This window comes from Aristolochia californica, unplaced genomic scaffold (genome assembly GCF_029961685.1).
Source record: "Aristolochia californica isolate CCGP_79_NKW_82.1479 unplaced genomic scaffold, dmAriCali1.0.hap1 SCAF_12, whole genome shotgun sequence".
NCBI lineage: Eukaryota > Viridiplantae > Streptophyta > Magnoliopsida > Piperales > Aristolochiaceae > Aristolochia > Aristolochia californica.
Window position 1 is genome coordinate 22,384,161 of NW_027181793.1, and position 22,833 is coordinate 22,406,993.

Below are 22,833 nucleotides of genomic sequence, written 5' to 3' on the forward strand. Positions count from 1 at the left end.
AGGGTAGCATCGAGTCCGGTCGAACCTGAAATTTGAGCTAAATTTAATTTAAATATTTTGAACTCGAGTTTAAGTTGAACTCATCTTCGAGCCTAAAATTGTTAGCGAGTTCGAATCCAATAATTTTAATCAAATTCGATCTCGAGTTTAAGCCAAGTTCGAGCTCCCACTTATATTTAAAATTTTACATAAATTATATATAAAATTATTTATACACTTTACATCAAATTATTCATAAAAACTACGTAACGGATAGAATTCTTTGTCGACTCTATTTCTGGGTTATTCATTGAGTTAACGAGCTACTTTACGAACTTTCGACCTGAGCTAAAGTCGACTTACTCTTGAACCGACCAGGTTCCGTGCCACCTCAATTACTGTAGAAGGGTATTTAAGAGAGAACTTACTCAGGCTTACAACATTGTTTTTTAAGATAATGAAAAATCATACTTTATCCATTTCTTCAAGTAATTTCTCCACGGATTTTATGGAAAAGAATGCGGCATCGCGTCGATCATGTCCATTTCGGAACATTCGAAGTCGTACTTACAGTCGTACTTGGCAGAAGCAACTGCGATACTTTAAAGCGGATGGCACGTTGGTCGTCATTGCGATGATACAAAAAATCTTTGCTTGCTTGGACGGCCATTCAGCGACGAAGCACGAACAGGTTACTCAACTGTAAACAAACACAATCGACTGCGTTACTCAAAGAGGAGGAAAAAAAAAAACACAACAAAATCAACTGGTTGTCGAGGTTCTACTGAAAAAGTCATTGGCAGCAGCGAGCAACGCGTGTTTCCCGCCAATAAGAGGTATGTATTGCTGGTAATTTTGTCTTAACTGAGGTAGCACTCGAGTCAAATGAAACTTAAAGAAGTGGTTATCCGTCCACCCCCGTCTCTGCTCTAATCGTCTTCCTTCCTGTGATCCGAAGGAGGGAAAACTCGAGTTACAAAATTCTCTCTGGGCTTCCCTTGAATAAATCCAGTGAATTTCTCTCTCTCTCTCTCTCTCGTGTGTCCATTTCTTTCTTTTTTTTTCCCGCGCTTTTAGTTTTCATTTTTGTGCTAACAGATTTTTTTTTTTTTTCTGCAACGAACAAACTACCTAGGTCTCGAGCATTCCTCTTTGCTGAATCCTAGGTGAAAAATTATGATGAGGGTCCTGGCAACGACTCGTCTATGTAAGGGTTTTGATTTCCCAGCTATTTCCATGTGGTTGAGTATTCTCTATGATATCTCATTTTTTCTTCTGGCAGGAGGAGAATGACGTGAAAGCTTATTTTCAAGATGTACATAAAGCAGGTGAATGTTCTGTTCATTTATTTATTATAATTGTGCAACAGAATTTTGTTAAATTTATTGTAACTCTCCCTTCCATGGTTCTACCCAAACAGGTGGTTATTGAAGGCTTTAAGAGTTATAAAGAACAGATTGCAACAGAGCCATTCAGTCCAAAGGTTAATTGTGTTGGTATGACAAATTTCTTTCATTGCTTATCCTTAATGGTGATTTTTTTTTACTATCTTTTCTGTATTTTCGGTTATATAATTGGATTTTGTGTAAGTTATCTGATGCTCATGAGAGCTTTTTAGTGTGTTTTCACTACTGATTTTCGAAACATCCAAATGAGTGGAGTTCTCGGGGGACTTTTCTATGGGCTAAGTCTTTATAATGTTGCTTACTCTGACAACTTAAAAATGTTGGTATCTTTGCCAGTTGGTGCAAATGGTTCTGGGAAGACGAATTTTTTTCACGGTATGTAATTATGTAACCGATTGTGGGATCTTGTCGCCACAAATTGTTGTTTAACATTTTATTTCTAATTTTAATCTATAGTGTGCATGCTGCTCTTATACATATCCAATGAAACTCACTCTTTTGTGTTGTTTTGGATACAAAAATCTACTTTCAGCAATCTGTTTTGTTCTCAGTGGCTTGTTTCAGAACCTTCGAAGTGAAGATAGACATGCGCTTCTGCATGTAAGATTTAGTTTCTTTTTATTGGATGTTAGTCCTCATGTTGCTTTCTACATTTTTTTATTGTTCACCAATATACTGGTTTCTGTGATACAATTAATACAGGAAGGTGCAGGGCATCAAGTGGTATCAGCCTTTGTGGAGATAGTGTTTGATAACTCCGATAATCGTATTCCAGTAAGTTATTATTCTATTCTTTTGTTTCTTTTAATTAACTAAGACTAAGTCCACAGTTTAATGATAGAATAGGGTTCCTGAGAAAATATTTTGTAGACTGCCACAATTATCCTATTAAGTATATGCTCTTCAAAAAAAAAAAGTCATATTAAGTATGTAATGATCTCTTTTGGACTTTTACTGTCAAGTGAAAGGATTTAAATCCACTTTTGATGGTAATTAGAAAAGGTTTGCCACTGCAGGATTAACTTTGGAGAAAATTGAAACTGAACATGTTTGCTCCATGTTGGGTATCTGATGGTGGCATATCCAATTGGAAGCTAATCAATTTCAGAATCTGCTTCTTATGTGGGTTGAGGGACTGTTCTCATTGCCTTGTGGCTTACATCAGCTTCCTGCTTAATCTGGCTACTATTAGCCCTTTTATGGCAATGAGAAGAGAGTATTCCGCTTCTCTAAAGGAAAAAAAAAAGAAAAAAAAGAGAAGTGGAGATTCATTAAGGAGAAAGCTTCTGAGGGAGGAACCACAAAGAGACGAATGGAAGTAAAGATTCAAAAGACCCAAAAATTGAAAACTAAATGGGGAATTAGCCCTATATAGTTCACTGTTTCTTTTTTGGTATATGACTTTGTTTATTTTTTATTTTTTAAGTCGGTGGCCCTTCCTAAAACCAAGCTTGATTATCTAGTTGTTTCTCTGTTCTTCTTAAGATATCATTAAATTTCTGCCCATGCTTAGTGTATCTATGATATACGTATATCTACTTCTTTTGTTAAGCAAAAATGAGCATGTGGAAATGGTTGTGAGAGGAGAAAGGTAAGTTGACTCAGCTAAATAGCTACCAGGCATCCTTTAAAAAAAAAAAAACCCCGCTATCGGGCATGTTAGCTGTTAGAGGTTTAAGAGGTTTGAGAATGATGAATGCATTAGATTTTTTTTAAAATATGGAGAATTTCAATAAAGAAGCTAGAAATGCTAGCTACAAAAGCTGAAGCCAAACAAAGAAAAAGTACATACTTTAGGATCAACTAAAGGGCACTGTTCCCCCATAACCAAATGCGATTGAGAGACCCAAATCTGACCTAACTGATTTGCCATAGAATTGGCAATTTGGCACCCCTAGGTGTACGGAACCAAGATGCCTGAATCTGACTTGCAATATGACGAATCTCATCAGAGAAAATGTATTGGACTGTTGAGGTTGAGATTTGGGAAAATAGCTTGGTGGCTAGCGCCACTTATTGGTCTTGAGGTTGGGCCAGTTTCTCCCATAATAGTTAGCTAAGTTTACAGGGTCTCTTCCTAACTAATATGCACAAAATCTTTTCAAACTGAAAACAATACGGGAATGTTCATACACACAACAACAGTTACTTCCAGACTACTAACCTGAGACTTAGAGCACATGTTCAACTATAGAATCATAGACAGTAGACTACCCCTCACGGCCATGGCTAAGTAGATAACTTAGCTCAAGATAGTGAGAACATAGATACACAGCCAAAGACTACAAGCACAACCTTGGATTGACTTTGATGCCATCCTGAAGCTGGGTTGATTCTTCTTGAAATGACTAGCTGAAGTTTCGTAACCTCTTCTCAGTGAAGAAGAATATTATCTTTTCAAGCTGAAAAAGATAAAGAACCACTCCTTTGCACCAATAACTATCACTCTCAGACAGCTAGCCTGAGAAGTGAAGCACGTCTACAATAATATAATAGTAGACTTTTTACCCACCAACACTCTCTTTGATGCACAGGCCAAAACAGGCAACTTGGCTCAAGATGTGGACAATATACAGACACAGGCCAAAGGGAATAGACACACAAGCTATATAAAGCACATTATAAAGCACATTTATGGGCTTGGGCGGGTTTTGATACTATGTAGAAGTTAAGGTTGTATCCATAAAAAATGATTAGCAAAGTTATGGGGCCTCTTCCCAACTATTAGGCACAACATCTTTTCAGGCTAAAACCAATGTTAGACTATTCTTCTACAATTTCAACAACTAGCCTGAGTCATGGAATGCATTTACTGCTATCTAATGGTTGACTCTTTACCTACCAGCTTATAGGGTTGGAGTTAAGCTATGACAGCTGGGTATTTGAACTAGGCACGTGAACTACTTCATGGGACATGGTGCCTTGGACTTGGAAATAAATACTAGGCCATTTGCTTGGTCTGATTTCTAAAATCAGTCTGGCATCTTTCAAAATTGTTTGTTGGAATGCCCAACTTCACCATCATAAAAATGTATAATGTGGGATTTTTTTTTTTCAAACTACTTACAGGTTGACAAGGATGAAGTACGCCTTCGGAGAACTATTGGTCTTAAGAAGGATGAGTACTTCTTGGATTCAAAACATATCACGTAACTATATTCTTTTTCTTTTAGTAACTTTTCCAATTACATGAACATGTTTGTCACTGTTATCATCACATTGCATTGTCATCTGAGTTTCAGGAAAACAGAAATTATGAATTTGCTAGAGAGTGCTGGATTTTCTCGTTCAAATCCATATTATGTTGTCCAGCAAGGGAAGGTATACTCGGAACTAATCAGCTATTTTTCTTTTCCTTGTGTTTGTGTTAAGTTTTCTTATTCTGTGATGATTCACAGATAGCATCATTGACTCTAATGAAAGACTCTGAATGACTTGACCTGCTCAAAGAAATTGGTGGGACACGGGTTTATGAGGAAAGGCGTCATGAGAGTTTGAAAATCATGCAAGAAACTGGCAAGTCCTCTGTGAATTAGACTACATACTCCTTTCACCATGATTTTGTTTTATTTGTTTCATATTTCTTGTCTTTAATCAGGTAATAAAAGGAAGCAGATAATTCATATTTCTTGTTACGTGAGCTTGATGAAGAAAAGGAAGAACTCAAAAAGTATCAGCAGCTTGACAAACAACGAAGATCCCTAGAGTATGCGCTTTTTGATAAGGAGCTACATGATGCTAAACTGAAATTGACAGAGGTTAGTTTGAGGTCTCTTCTGGTTTTAAATAGTTAACATGGCTTAAGTTCTTTAATTATCATGATGTTGCTGTTAAAGTGAAATAATTATTTTAATCACCTGATCTTTAAGTGGTGTTGATCTTGTTGAATGTTATTGTAGGTTGAAGAGTGTCTGAAAAATCAACTAGAATGTACAATAGTGTGCTGGAGGCCCAGGAAAAGTACAAACAATGTGAAATGGAACTGAAGATTTTGGCCAAAGAAAAAAGTGGTTTGGACCGAGAGAAAGAGGCAACAGAGAAACGTAGAACTGAGGCAATGAAATTGCATGCACAGGTTGAATTTGATGTAAGAGACCTGGACAAGAGAATTTCAGCAGATATCCGAGCAAAGGTATGAGTAAGATCTCTATAGTGATAAAATCATCTTTGTCAAAAACTAAAAAGGAGAAAGTAATGAGGTAATATGTGGATCCAATATGAGTCTAGAACATTCATTCGATGCTTTTAGGATGAAGCCATGAAGCAACTTGAGAGCCTGCAGAAAGAAATTCGGGAATCAAGAGATGAATTAGATAAAATCAGACCTTTGCATGAAGCTCAAGTGATTGGGGAGGAGCAAATAACAAAAGGGTATGCATGGAAATTCTTTTCTATAGCAGATCCTGGTATTCTCATTAATGGTGATTGAATCTATTAGTCATGGTTTATTTCTTGGATCTTATAGAATAATGGATCGGGAAAAGCAGCTAAGTATTCTGTATCAGAAGCAAGGTCGGGCAATACAATTTGCCACTAAGGCTGATCGAGATAAATGGCTTCAAAAGGAAGTTGATGACCTTCAACGTGTCCTTTCTTCAAACATGGCGCAGGTAAATCTATTCAACCGTGATATGAACTTTAGAACCTTTCTGCATTTTGGGTGCTGATGGATTGCTTTTACGAATCCTATTCATAGAGTGCTTTGTTATACTTGTCTGTGGTTTTCTCACTGCCTTGCATGCAGTAGACTGTGACAGCTGGGAATTGTGTCATTCTTATCTGTCAACCTGTGGGACCTCAGAAAACTAGATTAGGGCCTTCTGTCATGACTGTATAGCTTGTGTTCATCTTTTGTTATCATTGCCTCTCTTTCATGGTAGTCTGTGGTGAACAAAATGTTTCCTTACCTGATCACATAACAGTTTAAACAACTGCATATGTTATAATGCTTTTACCAGAAAAAAAACAAAAAACTTCATATCTCATAATCCTTAGCTAAAAAAAAACCTTATAATAATCCAAACTGATAGAAGATCTGGAGAGAGCTTTTATGGATGGTCTCTGGGATTAGGATAATGATATTTGGAGGAAAAAATGAGTATAGATCTAACTCCCTCTAAGTTAGGTACACCCAATTTTTAATTAAGCCATCGAATTTAAATTGAATGACTTTTTGATTTATTCTTGTTTTAAATATGTTTTGATCTCATGTATTCACGACTGATATTTATTTGAGTTTATTGTTATTTTTATCAAATTTTAATGATATGATGAATATAATGGCATTGTTGTAAATATATTGAAGTAAATGACGTAAACATCATAAGTATAACTTTTTAAAGAAGAAAAAGTAGGTGAAGCTAAGGTTTGCTGGACTTGAATCCAGCTTCCTTTTCCTCTATTTGAAAAAGAGTTTATTTATAATACAAGCTTTATCTATTTGGATTGAGGTCTCATCATTCACAAGCATTCCATTGGAGGAGGCCCTATTTGGATTGAGAATGACTCAGCCAATGTCATTACCTGTTGCTCCTCTGATAAACCTTCTCCGTGGAAGCATTGGTCGGTCTAACATGAGATTATGAATATTGTAGCTTCGTTTCAATGTTCATTGTGCAAGATACCAAGATCAGCCAACAATGTGGCTGACACTTTCTAAAGAAGGGATGTCCCTCCAATCCCTCCTTGTAAGGGGATCCCCTTCTTAAGATTTGATTTTTGTGAATTTTGCTCGGGAAAATTTTTTTCACCTTTTTTAAAAAAAAACTTTATCGAATCATCTGATGAATGAACCTCAAGATAGTGATGACAGGATTAGGGATGATCACAAATCATCCATTAGATAGTCTATAGTATGGAAGATCATAACGGTTCCTTGGTAGTGTGTCTGAAAACAACAAAATGAGGTATGGAATGCTTTAAAAGATCCTTTTCTCAGTGGAAAAGAATTTGCAACTACGTGAAGTATTTCAAGGGGCAACTCTATCGAGTCAAGAGCAAGACCTGACTAATAAGTACGTTGCAAATCTTACTTCACTCTATTGTCTCCGGCTTTTGCAAGCTCTGTGGAAGTGAAGAAGAAAACTACAACCATCTCCTACTTCACTCTAACTTCAGCAGTGAGGTTTGGGGAGCCATACTTTCAGTTCAACATCCCAATCTGCATGCCTAAGATACATACAGATTTCTTACATCAAACTCACACCACTTCCAAAGTATGGGAAGGCACTATGGAAGGCTGCAATTGCAGCAGTGCCATGGCATTCATGGCTTGAAAGGAGCATTTGGACCTTTAAAGGGAAAACAGCTACCATTAGGGGTGTCATTGAGAAAATTATGCACAGTGCACTACAATGGCCAGCAGCATCCATGACATGTTACCCTTCCCAAGCTCCCTCATCAAGAAGCATCCCCCCTCCCTCCCATTGGTTCCATGGGAACCCCCTTAAAAAATAGCTAAAGCTAAACTTTGATGGGTCATCCCTTGGAAACCCTGGTCCACTATGTCTGGGATGCCTCATTCGGCACCCAAATGGGGTGATTCAGCTAGTGTACTTGGGGCTAGTTGAATTTGCATCTCCAACGACGTTGAAGCAAGCACATTACTTGCATGGATACAGCTATACAAGCAGCACTTCAGCAGACCACTAATGGTAGAAGGTGACTTTGCCCTTGTCATTGGCTGAGCAAGCAAACTAGCATCTGCCCTTTGGAAGCTAGGGAGCATATTTGGACATAATGATGGGATTGCACATGCTTGGAGTAAGAGGCCAAGATCAACTAACTCAGAAGCTGACAAGCTTGCAAAAGATGGGGCATTAAAAGACTGTTTGGCTTTTGGACCTGCGTTAGAGCTTTAGCTCCTTGAGCTACCTGTACTCTATGTAAGCTATGTTGTTGTAACACTACTGCTCAGCTAATCAATAAAGTTATTGTTGAAGAGAAGATATGGAAGGCTCTTTCAGGATCTTCAACAGTTATCACTGTTTTTATAAAAAAACATAAAAAGATAGAAGTCTCTTAATTTTTCGAGGTATTGGCAACTTTTATATTTTTGAGCTTTTTAGAATTTTGTTGAAATTAAATGAATGGTGGATTGGGCTTTGGGCTAGACTGGAAATATGCAGAGTAAAGGGCGGGAGCAAGTCTTGGGTGGAGATGGTGTTGGGAAAAAGGGGAACATGCCAGGAACAAGGCTGGATTTCCATCCCCCTTTGGGTTTTTATAAGGCTTGGGGTTTCAAAAAGCAGACCCATGCCCGCCCCTAGTATGATGCATTTGAAGCCTATGTACAACAAGTTACTCCAAGACATATTGTAGGTTGAGATGATTAATATCTATTCTTTAGTTCGAGGGGGAGTGTAATGTACATCTAATATTATGTAAATATTCTCCTTTTTAATTAATGATTGAGTTAAGTTACTAAGTGTGATTATCTGGAGATCTATTTAAGAATAGTTTAAATGGAGAAGGGTAAAAGTGCCCTTACAAGGTGTAAATAGTTTTGTATATAAGTTTGGAAATACATTGGCGGAGAGGTGAGTATTTTTTTTTTTTAAATAAGAATGATGAGAATTTCATTGCAAGGAGAGAAAGGGAATACACAATGCAAACATGCCCCTCAATGAATGGCCAAATAGAAAGAGAAGTTAAACACTAAAAAAGCAAAAACAAAAGATGAAATAAGTGACTAATACCAAAAATGAACCAGTGTCAAGCAGGAAAACATGACTCTCAATAGAGTGATTAAGAGAAACTCCCATCCTTGCCAAAACCTTCTAGCACACCATTTGCACTTTGTCCTGTGCACCCATTGCAGAGAAAGATCAAAATCTTATCATGAATATGCCAGGTTGAATATCTGTTGAAGACCATTTAACCCCCGCAGATGAATAACCTTCTATAATGAGCAGCAAATCAAAATTTTTCCTATGCCTCTTCAGTCCCACAAAAAATATAGAGTCACTCACCAAAAGGAGCAGACTATATCCTATGACCTATCTCAGACAGTCCTGAAGGATGCACGCACCCCCTACTGGGCCTAGATTCCCTTTAAAGCTCCTATCAAATTTAAGTTCAGCCACTCTTGGGGAAAAGGGGGGTGGCTGGGTGGGGTGTACGCATGTAATCGGTTTTTCTTTCTTTTTGGATCTTTATACTTTCTCCATTCCACTCAACTTTCTGATCACTCTCGATTTGTTTTAGTAAAATCCAGAGAAAACACATAATGAGCTTTAATATTGGCTGCATTGCTTCCAACTTTGGCGAGGTATTCTTTGTCGGTTGCCTGACACAGTGGATGTGACCTTTTCCTTTTGCATATGTGCTTGTTTCTGTTTCAGGAGAAGAAACTTCAGGATGAAATTCAACATCTAAAAGGTGAGTGGAAAGAGCAAGAAGCACATATAGAGGGTCGTGTGACTGAGCTGCGAAAGCTAGAGTTATTCATGTCAGAAAGTCTTGAAGATTTCAGCACTTTGAAGGTAGAGAGGGATCAGCTGCAAGATATACGAAAGTATGGCTGCTCTTGATCATGCATTTTTTTTCTGAGCACAGCCATCATTTGCAGATGTAGCTAATGGTCCCTTTGTTTATCTTGTCTGTTGTACTTGTTTATTTTTTGAAGGTCCTTATGGAAGAGGGAAAGTGATTGCTCTTCAGAGATTGATAGGCTTAGAGGAGAACTTGCAAAGGCACAGAAGAGCCTGGATCATGCAACTCCTGGTGTGAGTAGTCAATGGTTTAGTGGTTTTAGTAATTTACTTGGTACAAATAGTTTGATGTATCACTGTCAAATTGTGATTGTTGAACAATATATTGGATTCTAATTGTCTCTTCAAACTAAACCTGTTTTGGTTTAATCAGGAAATCAGAAGGGGTCTGAATTCTGTCAGGAAGATTTGCAAAGATTATGGTTATAAAGGAGTTTATGGTTCAATTTATGAGTTGATTGACTGTGATGAAAAATTCTTCACTGCTGTTGAGGTTACTGCTGGAAATAGGTTTGACTGATCCATACACATGGCCTCTGTGCAGTATACATTTTGATGTAGATTTACATAGTTTGGTTGAAATATTTGTCTGAGGATTCTCCTTTTTCTGTTTTTACAGTTTATTCCATGTAGTTGTTGAAACCGATGAAATATCAGCAGATATAATAAGGCACCTCACTTCTCTGAAAGGTGGAAGGGTCACTTTCATTCCACTGAACCGAGTAAAGGCTCCCTATGTTACATATCCGCAGTCTTCTGATCTTGTACCTCTTCTGAAGAAGTTGAAATTCTCTGCCCATTTTGCCCCTGCTTTCCAACAGGTTAGATCTGTGTGCTAGACTATCCTTGGCTCCTTTTGTTTCATAATTCATGTTCAGATTCCATAGGGAAGGTATCACAGGAGCATTTATGTTAGACCTATATGGATCATATTTGAGTTAATCTTGAGTTCATTGTGTTCACATTATAAAAAGGTTGTAATGACTGACAGAGTGTTATGTGGTGGTTATCATGTTACTCTTAAGAATATGGTGAGATGAGTGTTCTTTTCGTTTTTTGTTTTTTCTTGAAAGAAACATGTCATTTCTGACAGTGGAATTGTCCATTTAAAAACTTTTCTGGACTTGCTATCTGATAAGCAGCTCACCTCGTCCCAAATGCGACTATGGATATATCCATTGGACCTGGGGGCCTGACAGACTGCTTCAAGTTTGACCTTATTATCTGATTACTTGTATAATTAGAGCCTTCAGATCTGTGTTTTTTTCTGTTAAATTGGCATTTTGTTATGCTCTAGCAATTCAAATTCACTGGAGGCCATGTGGTATTGGGAGGTGAATTGGACCCACTTGACAGGAATTTCTTGTTTATGTTGGTCAACCCTCAGTATCAGGATCTGGATATCGGGTTGACATCTTTGACACCTACTGGGTATCCAAATGGATCTGGACCTTAGGCGTTGATATGGGCACATCTGACCTGCTTACTCTCATATGAGTCTTCAAGAGTATGTATATTAGGTTGCTTCGAAGAGGGATAACTGTTAACATAGTTCAGAGGATTAAAAGTTTGCATTTCCTTGTTGAGAAATTGCTTTTGACAGTTCAGGACACATCGAGATGCACAATGCAGAAAGTTCTTAATGGCCTTGATTGGTTTATGTGATAGCTGGTTTGAGAAGTAGAAGCTCAAGAATTTGGAAACTGTTGTTGGTAGTGAGTATCTTATTAACTGGCAGTTGTAGGAAACAAGAGAACTACATGGTAAATTGTGCTTGCACTAAACAGTGATGGATAAATTGCTAAGATTATATGCAAGAACATGTATCGTTGTTCTGTGGTGAAATGATGCACTGCATCTGAGTGCAGATGTCTTACTCTTTGAAGTCTCAAAGTTTCTAAGTTTGCTGCCCACTCTACTAATGGCTTCAGCTATCATATTTTCTACCTCATAGTTGTTTCCATCATTGACAGATGCTACAGCTGCCAATTCGTTATCCTAATCCTCTTTGGACAAGGCATTAGCAGAAAACCCTCAGGTAGAGGCCATCTTATCATCTCCTCGGTTGCCGGTTGCCTCTGGCTCTCCTTCAGTTTTTTTGTTGAGTAACATGATTACTTCAAGAGGCTATGCAACTTCAAGAAGGACAAGGATAACTAGTAAAAGTAGTTTGTTGGGAACCTAACATCTGGGGAATCTTCTGCTTCTGTGCCCCTATCTTCACAATCAATCTCACGAGGAACACTGGCAGTCAGGTTATCTCGACAGTGTTGAAAGGAATTGGATGCTCTTTTTTTTTTTTTTTTTTTTGGCTTTGAATTTGGCTTTGAATTCTTTGGATCCTCTATTTTCCTATTCTGTCTCAAACTGTGAAGAGGACTCTTTGGTGACTAGGTATATGGAATGATTTCATCCATGGTAATGTATCCCTTTCCTTAAGTGGATGGTTTTATATGGCCCTTAAATGGTTCTATGGCTGCCTTGAGTGGGTTTTTTAAGCTACTGTTAGGTGGTTTTTTAGCTGCCGTTTTTTAGACACAAACATACGAAAACCACTAGTCCTCTACTTGTATAATGGCTTCTGTTTATTATTGCATCTTTTTTTTTTGTTTACACATATAATAAAATTTTATATTATTCTGGAATGGACATTTGTAGGTGTTTGGCAGAACAGCAGTCTGTCGGAACTTGGATGTTGCCACAAAGGTTGCTCGAACTGACAAACTGGATTGTATCACTTTGGAAGGTCTAATAGTGGGATCTCCCTTTTTTTCTTCTAATTGATATTTCTGATGTGTGAAACTGGTACTCTCATCATGAGCCTTCTTTCAGGCGATCAAGTAAGCAAAAAAGGTGGCATGACTGGTGGTTTTTATGATGATAGGCGCTCCAAATTGAAATTTATCAAAATCATTAAGCAAAATACAAAGTCTACCAGCTCAAAGGAAGATGAATTACTGAAAGTTAGAAACAGTTTGCAAGATATCCTAATGGAATTGATACTTTTGGTTTGGTTCACACCAATGTTCTTCCTAATAGCTGTTTACCTTATGACCGTTTATCCATTTAACTCTTGCTTTCTAGGGTGGGTTTGTTAAAATTTTAATTCTTGTTTTTCTCTATTATGTTTGACTACTAGTTTCTTATGCCTCGGAAGTGTCCAGAAAAATATCTTGGATCCAATGGCTCGTATGTGTTTTCTCTTAATTTCTCTCACAGATCGATCAAAAAATTACTAGATTGGTAAGTGAACAGCAGAAATTTGAAGCCAAGAGAAATCACGATAAGTCAGAACTGGAACAACTTAAACAGGACATTGCTCTAGCAACTAAGCAGAAGGAGTCCATCTTCAAAGCTCTTGAAAAGAAGGTAGGGAGAAAGTTCTGTTGGCTCATCACTCTGATGACTTGGATAATTGGCTTGCTTGTCTTTGGCTGTAGGAAAAATTGCTGGCAAACGCACATAACCATATTGAGCAACTTAAAGCTAGTGTCGCGACAAAGAAGGCTGAAATGGGAACAGAACTTATTGATCATTTAACCCCAGAAGAAAAAGAACTCCTTTCTCGATTGAACCCTGAGATTACAGAATTCAAAGAAAGGTTTATTGCCTGCAAAACAAACAGAATCGAGGTAGATGGTGTGCTCTAGATTTGACCTTTCTTTTATTTATTTGCATCCCTTCATAGTCATAACATTTTCATCTGATTGATAGACTGAAACAAGAAAAACTGAGCTTGAAGCTAATCTGTCAACGAACCTTGTGAAGAGGCAGCAAGAGTTGGAAAGCGTAATAAATTCTGCAGATTCTGGTACATTACCAGCTGAAGCTGATCTCAAAAGGCAAGAACTAAGGGCTGCTAAAGCATCTCTTGATGAGACAACACAACAGCTGAAGAGTGAGTTTTTGCTGTATTTGATAAGCCCCCTTCAAATTGTATTCTTCCTACCTGTTTTACTTACAGAGCCATGACTTTGTAGGTGTTGCGGAGAGACTAGAGAATCTGACGAGGAGAACAAGGGAAATTAGAAAAGAAAAAGATGAATTGAAGGTCCCAAAAGCTCAAGCTATACAAAACCACCATTCTTGAAATCTAGACTGAAGCGTTCAAAGCAAATTGAAACATAATCTTGTACGGTGCAGGCCATAGAAGATAACTATCAGCAAACTATTCAGGATGAAGCAAAGGATCTGGAGCAACTGTTGAACAAGAGAAAGGTTCTCCTTACTAGGCAGGAGGAGTACACCAAGAAAATTAGGGATTTGGGATCACTACCATCAGATGCATTTGACTCGTATTGATCTTGTCCACATTTCTTTTAGTTTTGGATAGAGTACTTTATTAGTCCATCATAATGTTTTGGATCGGGGGAGAAATTCTTGCTTCAGTGTTTGTGAAAAGTGAATATCATGAAGGAAAATATGTGAGTATTTGATTTTTATGTGAAATATGGAAATTTCTCTCACATTTTTGGTGGTTAAATGGAATTTTGATATGTCATAGAAGAATTAAATATTCACAGACATTCATATTTTGTTTGAAATGTGGGTAAAAAACAAAAAAATAGAAGAAACATAGCAGGCCATTGTTGCACCTTGAAGCATGTGATGCTTATGTAACTGAAGTGAATAATTTATTTTTATTTTTTTATAACAACAAAAAATTTATCATACACAAGGGCTATTGTATTTGGCAACTCAGACTAGCCTCTTTTTTTTTTAGCAGCTTGGAGCTCTCTAACCTGATAATGTAGATTAGAAATGTCAGGAGTTTTTTGTTGACAAAAAATGAGGTTTTTAGAAGAACATGATGGGGTGGCCATGAAGTACTGATTTTGCTAATAGAAAAACAAGATCAGGAATTTTCAACAGTAACGTGAAAATGGATAAAAGATTAATGTCTTGCGTTAAGAAGAGAGTGCAGCTGCTTAGTGAGTGGTGAGTTGCACGAATGCTAGAGCTAGCTTTAGGGAGGATACTAAAGTGGGAGAAGAAAATGCAATATATGCTTAAGGCCGCTTTAGTTGCTTGCACTATTGGGTCAGTCAGAGAAATTAGATATAGAAAACCAAGATGGAATTCACTTATACACTTTCTTCAATTAAATTTACCCTTCAATCTCAGTATTATACTGAAAAGGTGAGAAAATTCATAGGTGTCTAAATTTTTGTTATGCTTGTTGAAGGTTGGCTTTTGAGATGATCAAACTTATGTGCTCAGTTTTCTAGCACTAATCTATTGATGAGATTTTTACATTCAAATTCATGTTATTTTGGTTGATCTGGTTCCTTTTTCTTGGATCATCTACACTGCTGTTAAATAAAATCTCTGACAGCAAAATATTGCACTTTTATAAATTCTTGCAGATATAGACGCAAATATGTCAAAGAATTGCAGAAGATGCTTCACAAGTGTAATGAGCAACTACAACAGTTTAGTCATGTCAACAGAAAGGCCCTTGACCAGTACATCAGTTTCATTGAGCAAACGAGAAGAACTTCAGAAAAGGCAGGCTGAACTTGATGCTGGCGATGAGGTAATGTTATTAAATTAGATCAAATAATGGGCCTATTATCATGCATACACAGTTGCATTGAGAATAGACAGAACACCAAATTAATTTGGTTAAGTTTGTCTGTATACGTCTGCAGAAAATCAGAGAACTGATTTCAGTCTTGGACCAGCGGAAGGATGAATCAATTGAACGCACTTTCAAAGGAGTGGCTAGGCATTTTCGTGAAGCTTTTTCAGAGCTCGTGCAAGGTGGTCATGGGTACTTAGTTATGATGAAGAAAAAGGTAGTTCTTTACCTTTCTTTGACCAATTTTCATTTTCTTTTCATCCTGTTGCTAACTTCAGTGTCTTTATTGATGGTTTCAATGACTTGTTTTGCCTTCTGCTATGAATCTTTCTTATTCTGTGGTGGAAATTTTCCCAATCTATTGCCTGAGTGTTTTTATTTCTTTATATATTGAATATGCTTGGATTCACAATCATGATAAGAGATACTACTTCTATATATTAATATTTAATTTTTTCAAAAAAAATTTATATTTAAGTATTATAACAAAATAGTAATATTTAAATGTCACTGCTTGAACTCCTGTCTTTAGTCCAAATAACAATATGAATTAGCATCGTTAATATTTCGGCCTGAGATCCTATGGTTTGATTATCCAATTTGTGGCCACTACATTGCCAAAAGAGACAGGTTAGAATTTGTTGAAATGTTTTGCGGTCTAGTCTGAAGTGCTGTCATTCTGTCTGCTTTAACATTTACCTCGAGAGGTGTCTGCTGAGTCCTTTTCTCTGCTTTTTGGGCGCGAAGGAGATCTGTTCTCATTAGGTGCTTTAGGCACTAATATGGCTCCCAAGTATCCTATCTGTGGAATTTATCCAATTACATGTGCTTATTATTCATTGCTTTTTTTCAGTAGTAGTTTAGTGTAGGTTCTACTAGGCATATAACATGGAGAATCTAAACATGTTATTACGACTAATCCCATGCAGGTTACTAATAGGAAAATCATGTGGTTATTAATTAGTAAAAAATTCCAATTTTGGCTAGTTAGTTTGGGATGAACTTCAGTCTAAATTTAACATTGTATCAAAGTGGAGTGTCTGTTCTAATGGGCCTAGTTCATGCCTTGTTTAGTTTGCACCTTGTTTTTGTTGTCGATACCTCAGGCCTCCGTTATCCAATTGTTTAGGCTTTAGATGTGTGGGGGAGTGTTTGTAGGAATAGTTCCACACAGGTAAATGTCAGGAAGAATCTTATGGTTATTGGTTGAAGAAAAAAAATTTAATTTTGGTTAGTGAATTTGGGATGGACTTGGACCCAAATTAACTTGAGATAAAAAAAAATGCTAGTCCTTACTGTATTTGTGGGAACAATTCCATATTATTTGAGGTTTGAGAAAATCTTGTAGTTATCTATGTTAGGAATTAGATGCCCTAATTCCAAACTAGTGAGAGCGATAATAATAATCTTTGAAGAAAATGAAAAACAAGCACGAAAAACAACAAGATTTATACAGGTTCGCTTCAAAGTGAGACTATGTCCTGTCTTCTACCGCTGCAGTAATCCACTATAAAGATGAAATAGTTACAAGAGAAATCGCACACATTTACAGGTGTTTTCTCTAACCTCTCTCGGGCTACAACTCCTGCTCCTTCTCGGTGATGATAAAACCCTAATAGCAGCATCCCTCAATTATAAAGAAAAAATTAGGGCAATACTGATACAAGAGTAAAATTTCCAAACTGCCCTTAATGAAAAAAAGTTAATATATTGTGGATCGGGCGGCGACTCCGTCCCCACACCCCCGGGAGGGGGGCGGCCAACTCCCTAACTTATGCTTGCCATTTTGTTATAGACCAGGACCAAACTTTACAACAGTATTGTAAAAGGAAATATGTTCAGTTGGATCTATTTTTGTCTTATTTAATTTGTGCTTTGTTTATGTTGCGCAGGTCTCAAGCTTCTCAGACCTGTCATTTGTTTGTTTAGGCCTAGAAAGGGAACGGTAGTGGGAATACTCCTGCATTCATTTTGGTTCAGAAAAATCATGTTGTTATTTATTGGAAATATGCCTCCCAATCATTCATTTAGTGGAAACATCATGGGATAGACTTGGGCCGAACTTAACATACTCCAAACTTGTAATATCAAGTAAAAGATACATCTGCTTAATTAGTCCCTTTACTAATTGGACTAATTGGAAAAATAGACCTGCACTATCCCATGGTTAGTGCCTCCAAAAATATTTAGTTCTCTTTCCATCAGCCTAATGTCATGTGTAACCTGGTTTTGCATGCATAAATATGATGTTATTCTTTATTTTGAATTAGTTTATTAAGGGAACTTCTCTTGTTTTCAAGGATGGTGTACCTGGTGATGATGATAATGACGTGGATGGACCCCACAATGCCGATCTGGATGGTAGGGTTGAAAAATACATAGGTGTCAAGGTGAAGGTATGTATGGGCCTTCTTAGGCACTCACTTTGTTGTTTTTTTAATCTTATGTGTCTTAATATGAACCAGTTTCTCTACATTTGGTTGAATCCCGTGTAATTATAGTGTTAAGACTAGTGAAGAACAAACTTAGAGGGGGCAGGGGGTGAATAGGTTCTTTGAATTTTGCTGCTAATTTGGACTCCTTTAATGTGTGTTTACAATCTTAAATAATTCAAAGTGCACAATTAATGTTACAATCAAGGTTCAAGCACACAATCAAACATACAAAGAACTCACTGTGATTTATAAGAGTTCATAATCCTATCTTGGACCGCTAATCCACTCCCAAGGTGTTTTACACCTACATCAACTATGTTTGGGTTACCAAGTGGTGTTTACAGAATATTGCCTATAAGGCCAATAACAATACTGGCCAAATAGGGCTTACAGTGCTCAAATGATTGTAGTAGTCAATTTACATAAGCTGAACTTCATGTAGGATTACAACAACAAACTAAACAGACAACCTAGACCCACAAAAAGATTTTCCAATAGCTAACTAGTTTATACAAGCCTAAACCCGTAGCGGGATTTATAACTGCTCATTAGACACATTAGGTTGAGACCCACACAAGGATTTTTAGCATTGCTTGCATACACAAGGACTTGAGGGTCACACGGTAGTAGCAAGGTTTCTCAGCCTTTGCCCTCGGAATACAATAGCTAATTAAACAACATAACTTAGACCCACAAAGGGTTTTGCAGTAGCTACTCAGCCACATAGGCCTCTCTCAACTAAATTGAGATGAGGGGTGGTTTTCCCTACACAAGGTGTGACCAATGCTTGCAAGAGTTATTTGCTTTGCATCAACCCTTTACAAATACCTCTCAAATAGGCAGATTTCTCAATTCAATCACAGACAGATAGATACACCAATAGTAAGTACCTAATCACTGTAATAGCAGCTCAATGGGTTCGTAATGACCAGATGCCAAAATATAAGTTGCAATTAAATCAAAGTGTTTTTTCAAATGAGAATAAATCACATAAAGCTACTCAATATAAATGATGATTTCATAGTGTAAGCCCACGAGTACTAATTTGAATTTAATCGATGATTTCAAAGTGCAGAGGCATAATTTCAATGTCTGGACCAAATTCAATCTGAACACTACAAAATAAATGCATGTTGAATTTTGGATTTTTGTAATACAGCCTCCATTTTTTGTATAATGCAATAACCCCTTCTATGCCTCAACAAATCAATATGATATGATATATAGGACGATTTTCAAGTATGAAAGCACAAGTTTTAACATGAAAGATTCTAAGTAAATAAAGATTTCACAATATGAACCCAAAAACATTTAGCTCTTTGGCAACTGACTTATTGAAAACTCAAATCCAACCATCAAATTTGATTTTAAAGTAAAGGTGCACTTTAGAGTGGTCGTGCAGGCCTTAGGACATTCGGGGTGAAATCATCTTAAATAGATGAGTTCTCAATGTTTAGAAATAGAGCCATTAAGCTCAGAAAGGGACCTTTTGTTCTTTTGCAATTCTTGATGAAATTTTGATTAAAATCATGATAAAATACTGCATATTTGCGTGATCAGCTGCTAATCATACATAGGTCATTTATAGATTTTGGAGACCAATCTTGGCCAATTTGAAGCCTTCGATCTTGTTCTACATTTTTTATGGAATGTGCCATTCTGACAGCTATAGACCGGTCAGATGGTCTTACTAGTCTCCTCTTTCTTCTCTCTTTAGTCCTTGGTGAGTGTTTATTCACATGGCCTTCTTTGCTGGGCCATGTTTTCCTCTTTTCTTCTTCTTGCCTCTTCTGGGTTGGTTGTTCAGTAGGCTGGGTAAACGGTCTTCTTCAATCAAGTTTTTCTCTCTTGCCTGTCGACCGATTGGCTTCACTGAGTGTACGTTGGGGGACCAGTTGGATGGTTCCCTGAATAATCTCTTCCTAAGACTTTTCTCTCCCTTGTTTTGGCGAAGGGGTGCTACTAGGCCGTTCGGTTGGTGTATTTTCTAGCATGAGCTGCTTGTCCCCTTTTTGTATGGGCCGTTAGGACAATCTTTTGCCGGTCGAATGGATATGCTGCCAGAAATTGCCTTTGGGAGTTTGTTGAGCTATAAGGCATACTTAATACACATCTTTAGTAACTTGAGTTTTTGTTATCATCAAAATTATCTCAATAGAGCTCTTGAGACCAGCATATGGTTGTTTCCTCTTGAAACTGAAGTTTATATTGGATTTTATGGAATTAGTCGTTGATAGTCTTTCACATTATGCAGGTTTCTTTCTCTGGCCAGGGGGAGACACAGTCCATGAAGCAATTATCTGGGGGACAGAAAACTGTTGTTGCCTTGACCCTGATTTTTGCCATTCAGCGATGTGATCCTGCCCCATTTTACCTATTTGATGAGATAGATGCTGCATTAGATCCTCAGTACAGAACAGCAGTGGGAAGTATCCTTTGCCTTGGGTTTAATATTTCACTTTTTTTTAAAAAAAATTGGGTGCATGTGTGTGTACAACCATAGATGGGTGGGTTTTATCTTTTCTTGTGAGTAGCTTTATTTTATTTCATACCTGGCCCAGTTAGATTATAAACTACCCACCGTGTAATACTTTTTTTTCAGTTGTGTTGAAGGTGGGCCAGTTCTTCCCAAAATGACTGTTAGCATACAGTTTTTTCCAACCAATAGGCTTGGATTTATTTCAAGTTCAAACTAAAGTGGAATTGTTCTCTCACACAAATCTCACTCTCAGACAACTGACCTGAGATGTGGAGCACATTTATAATTATAGACAGGTGGTTTTTTTTCTTTTATCGGTAACTCTCTCCCCAATGTCTGGGCCAAAATTGATAAACTATCTCAAGACATAGAGAACATACAAACTTGGGCCATAGAAAATAGATACAGAGGCCACAGAGAATACAAATACGGGATTGGGTTGATTTTGTTACTAATTTTGTCTAGTTCTTTCCAAAATGAGTAGTCAAGTTATGAGACTTCTTTTCAACTAATAAGCATATGATCTTTTCATGGCCAAGCCAGTATGGAGACATTTCTCCTACATGATAATTTTTTTCTGACACAACTAGCCTGAGACGTGGAACACATGAACAACTGTAGACTGGTGTGCCTTTTTTCCCTTAATAGCTGCATTTTTGAAAGACATTGACTGAACGTTAGAAATTTTAATCAGGTTCACTTTCTTGTGACACCTGATTTATCAGTGGATTCTTCAAACTAGAGAACATATGGGGCTGCTTGCATTTTGAAAGGGTCTGTATCACTAGTCTTAAAACAGCTTTTCTATTGTACCTCAGAAAAAAATCATCATTTGGCTGTAGGAAATCCTCTAGTCCTATCTGGTACGGGTCATGTCATAAAATTTGACTAAATGAGTGTGGGTTGTGCAAGTCAATTTGACTCAACATCCTCTTAGGTGAGGCAATGCATAGGCAATATGCTAGGTTTCAACCCAAAATGAAAGATTTGGGATGCTAGCACCATGTTTAACTACAGCAAGATGCAACATAAACTCTTAAACTTCTTAAGACATGAAAGGATCGATTGTAAGAGAAACAGATGAGGTGTTTGATATTTTAATGCAATAGATTTCGAGGAGGGGTTTTTTCCTTTTCACTTTGAATGGGTAAATTTTACTAAAGGAGAGTGATGGAAAGGGTGAGGGAATGAGTACAAATGTATATGTACGGTTTTTTGGTTTAGCAAAGAAGTCAAAGAATAATTTGTATGACATGGTTGATTACTTTTTGGTTGACAAATTGCAACCTTGACATGTTCAAAGATATGATTCGCCGTCTAGCAGACATGGCTAATACACAATTTATAACTACTACATTCCGGCCGGAGCTTGTCAAAGTTGCAGACAAGATATATGGAGTGACACATAAGAACCGTGTCAGCCGTGTTGATGTTGTCACAAAAGAAGAAGCATTGGATTTTATTGAGCATGATCAGACCCATGCTGACTGAGGTATTTGTATAGCCAGTACATTGTTTTTTGTTTCTTTCATGAGAATGCAGATTGCTTTAGTCATCTGGCACTGTAATTATCTGTCAGGCATTGGGTCTCTTTGTAAAACGAACTGAGGCTTGGGTGGGTGGGGGGGAGGCGTGGGTGTTGCATTTACTTAGTCATGCTTCAAAAACTGCTCCAAAATGCAAATCCATGAGCCACAGATTATAGCAGCGGCTGGTGGCCAAAGGTTCTCTTCCTATTCCAGATTTGACTGATTGTGTATTCTTAATGCTTTAACAGGATATAACGGGTCCAATACTTCTTCAAGATCAGTTGGATAATCTGTTCTACAAGAAAAGTTGATTGTTTGTCTCTGTGCGTATGTCACCTCACCCTTAGTTTTATTGTTGTTCTATTCTAATCTTGCTCTCTAGGTGTAAAGTTAGAATTTGTACCGAGTAGAATATCTCAAATTTCAATGATGAGCTTATCTTTAGGTTTTGCTGTTTCTGTTTAGATGGTATAAAATAGTTCCTGTGGGGCCATAATACTGGCTTAAAGCTTATTTCCACATCAATCTGATTATTGATTATCCCTGGTTTTGCGCATTATGTTTCAAGCCTATTGGCTGAAAGATGGATCCATTTGAAGTGACAGTCTCCCAGATCGGATGACTTATTTTCCAGGAAATATCAACAAAGATGCATTGCGACTTGCAAAATGGATATTATACAATGGTAATAGCGTTCTTTCTCATCTTTTCCCTCTCTTCAGCAGATTGTAAATTTCATCCACTGGTCCTAATTACATAAATATTTGAAAGGTGGCTGCCCATAAGAACATCGTGAGATGAATATTGCAGAGGAACATAGAAAAGTGTTAATGATGTGGGCCTGTTTCGGTGTCTACTGAGCAAGGATATGAACCACGTACTGTTGCCTTGATTGAAAATTTGCAGTGACTAGTAATTAAAACTCCGAAGCT

The 22,833-nt window shown here is 37.3% G+C and overlaps 2 protein-coding genes across 2 annotated transcripts in view; one reads left to right on the plus strand and one right to left on the minus strand.

The window, feature by feature from the left end:
* The window catches only part of LOC137946727 (carbon catabolite repressor protein 4 homolog 6), a 44,385-nt gene extending 43,776 nt beyond the window's left edge, over positions 1–609 (minus strand). Inside the window, exon 1 of the mRNA XM_068793039.1 lies at positions 551–609. Coding sequence (XP_068649140.1) covers positions 551–609 — 59 coding nt within the window. The remainder of the gene's footprint in view (positions 1–550) is intronic.
* Positions 603–22,413, plus strand: LOC137945456 (structural maintenance of chromosomes protein 3-like). Its single transcript, XM_068791354.1, is given in 32 exon segments — positions 603–815; positions 1,262–1,307; positions 1,400–1,475; positions 1,722–1,760; positions 1,918–1,985; positions 2,088–2,159; positions 4,455–4,534; positions 4,628–4,706; positions 4,784–4,901; positions 4,984–5,010; positions 5,013–5,154; positions 5,292–5,517; positions 5,635–5,756; positions 5,851–5,995; positions 9,728–9,900; positions 10,012–10,111; positions 10,251–10,387; positions 10,497–10,698; positions 12,536–12,623; positions 12,710–12,885; positions 13,097–13,246; positions 13,318–13,509; positions 13,592–13,775; positions 13,858–13,928; positions 14,021–14,172; positions 15,244–15,364; positions 15,366–15,413; positions 15,529–15,675; positions 17,759–17,854; positions 20,148–20,322; positions 21,676–21,864; positions 22,150–22,413. Coding segments are annotated over 30 exon segments (3,609 nt in total). The 5' UTR covers positions 603–815; positions 1,262–1,292; the 3' UTR covers position 21,864; positions 22,150–22,413.
* The last annotated feature ends 420 nt before the right edge of the window (positions 22,414–22,833 follow it).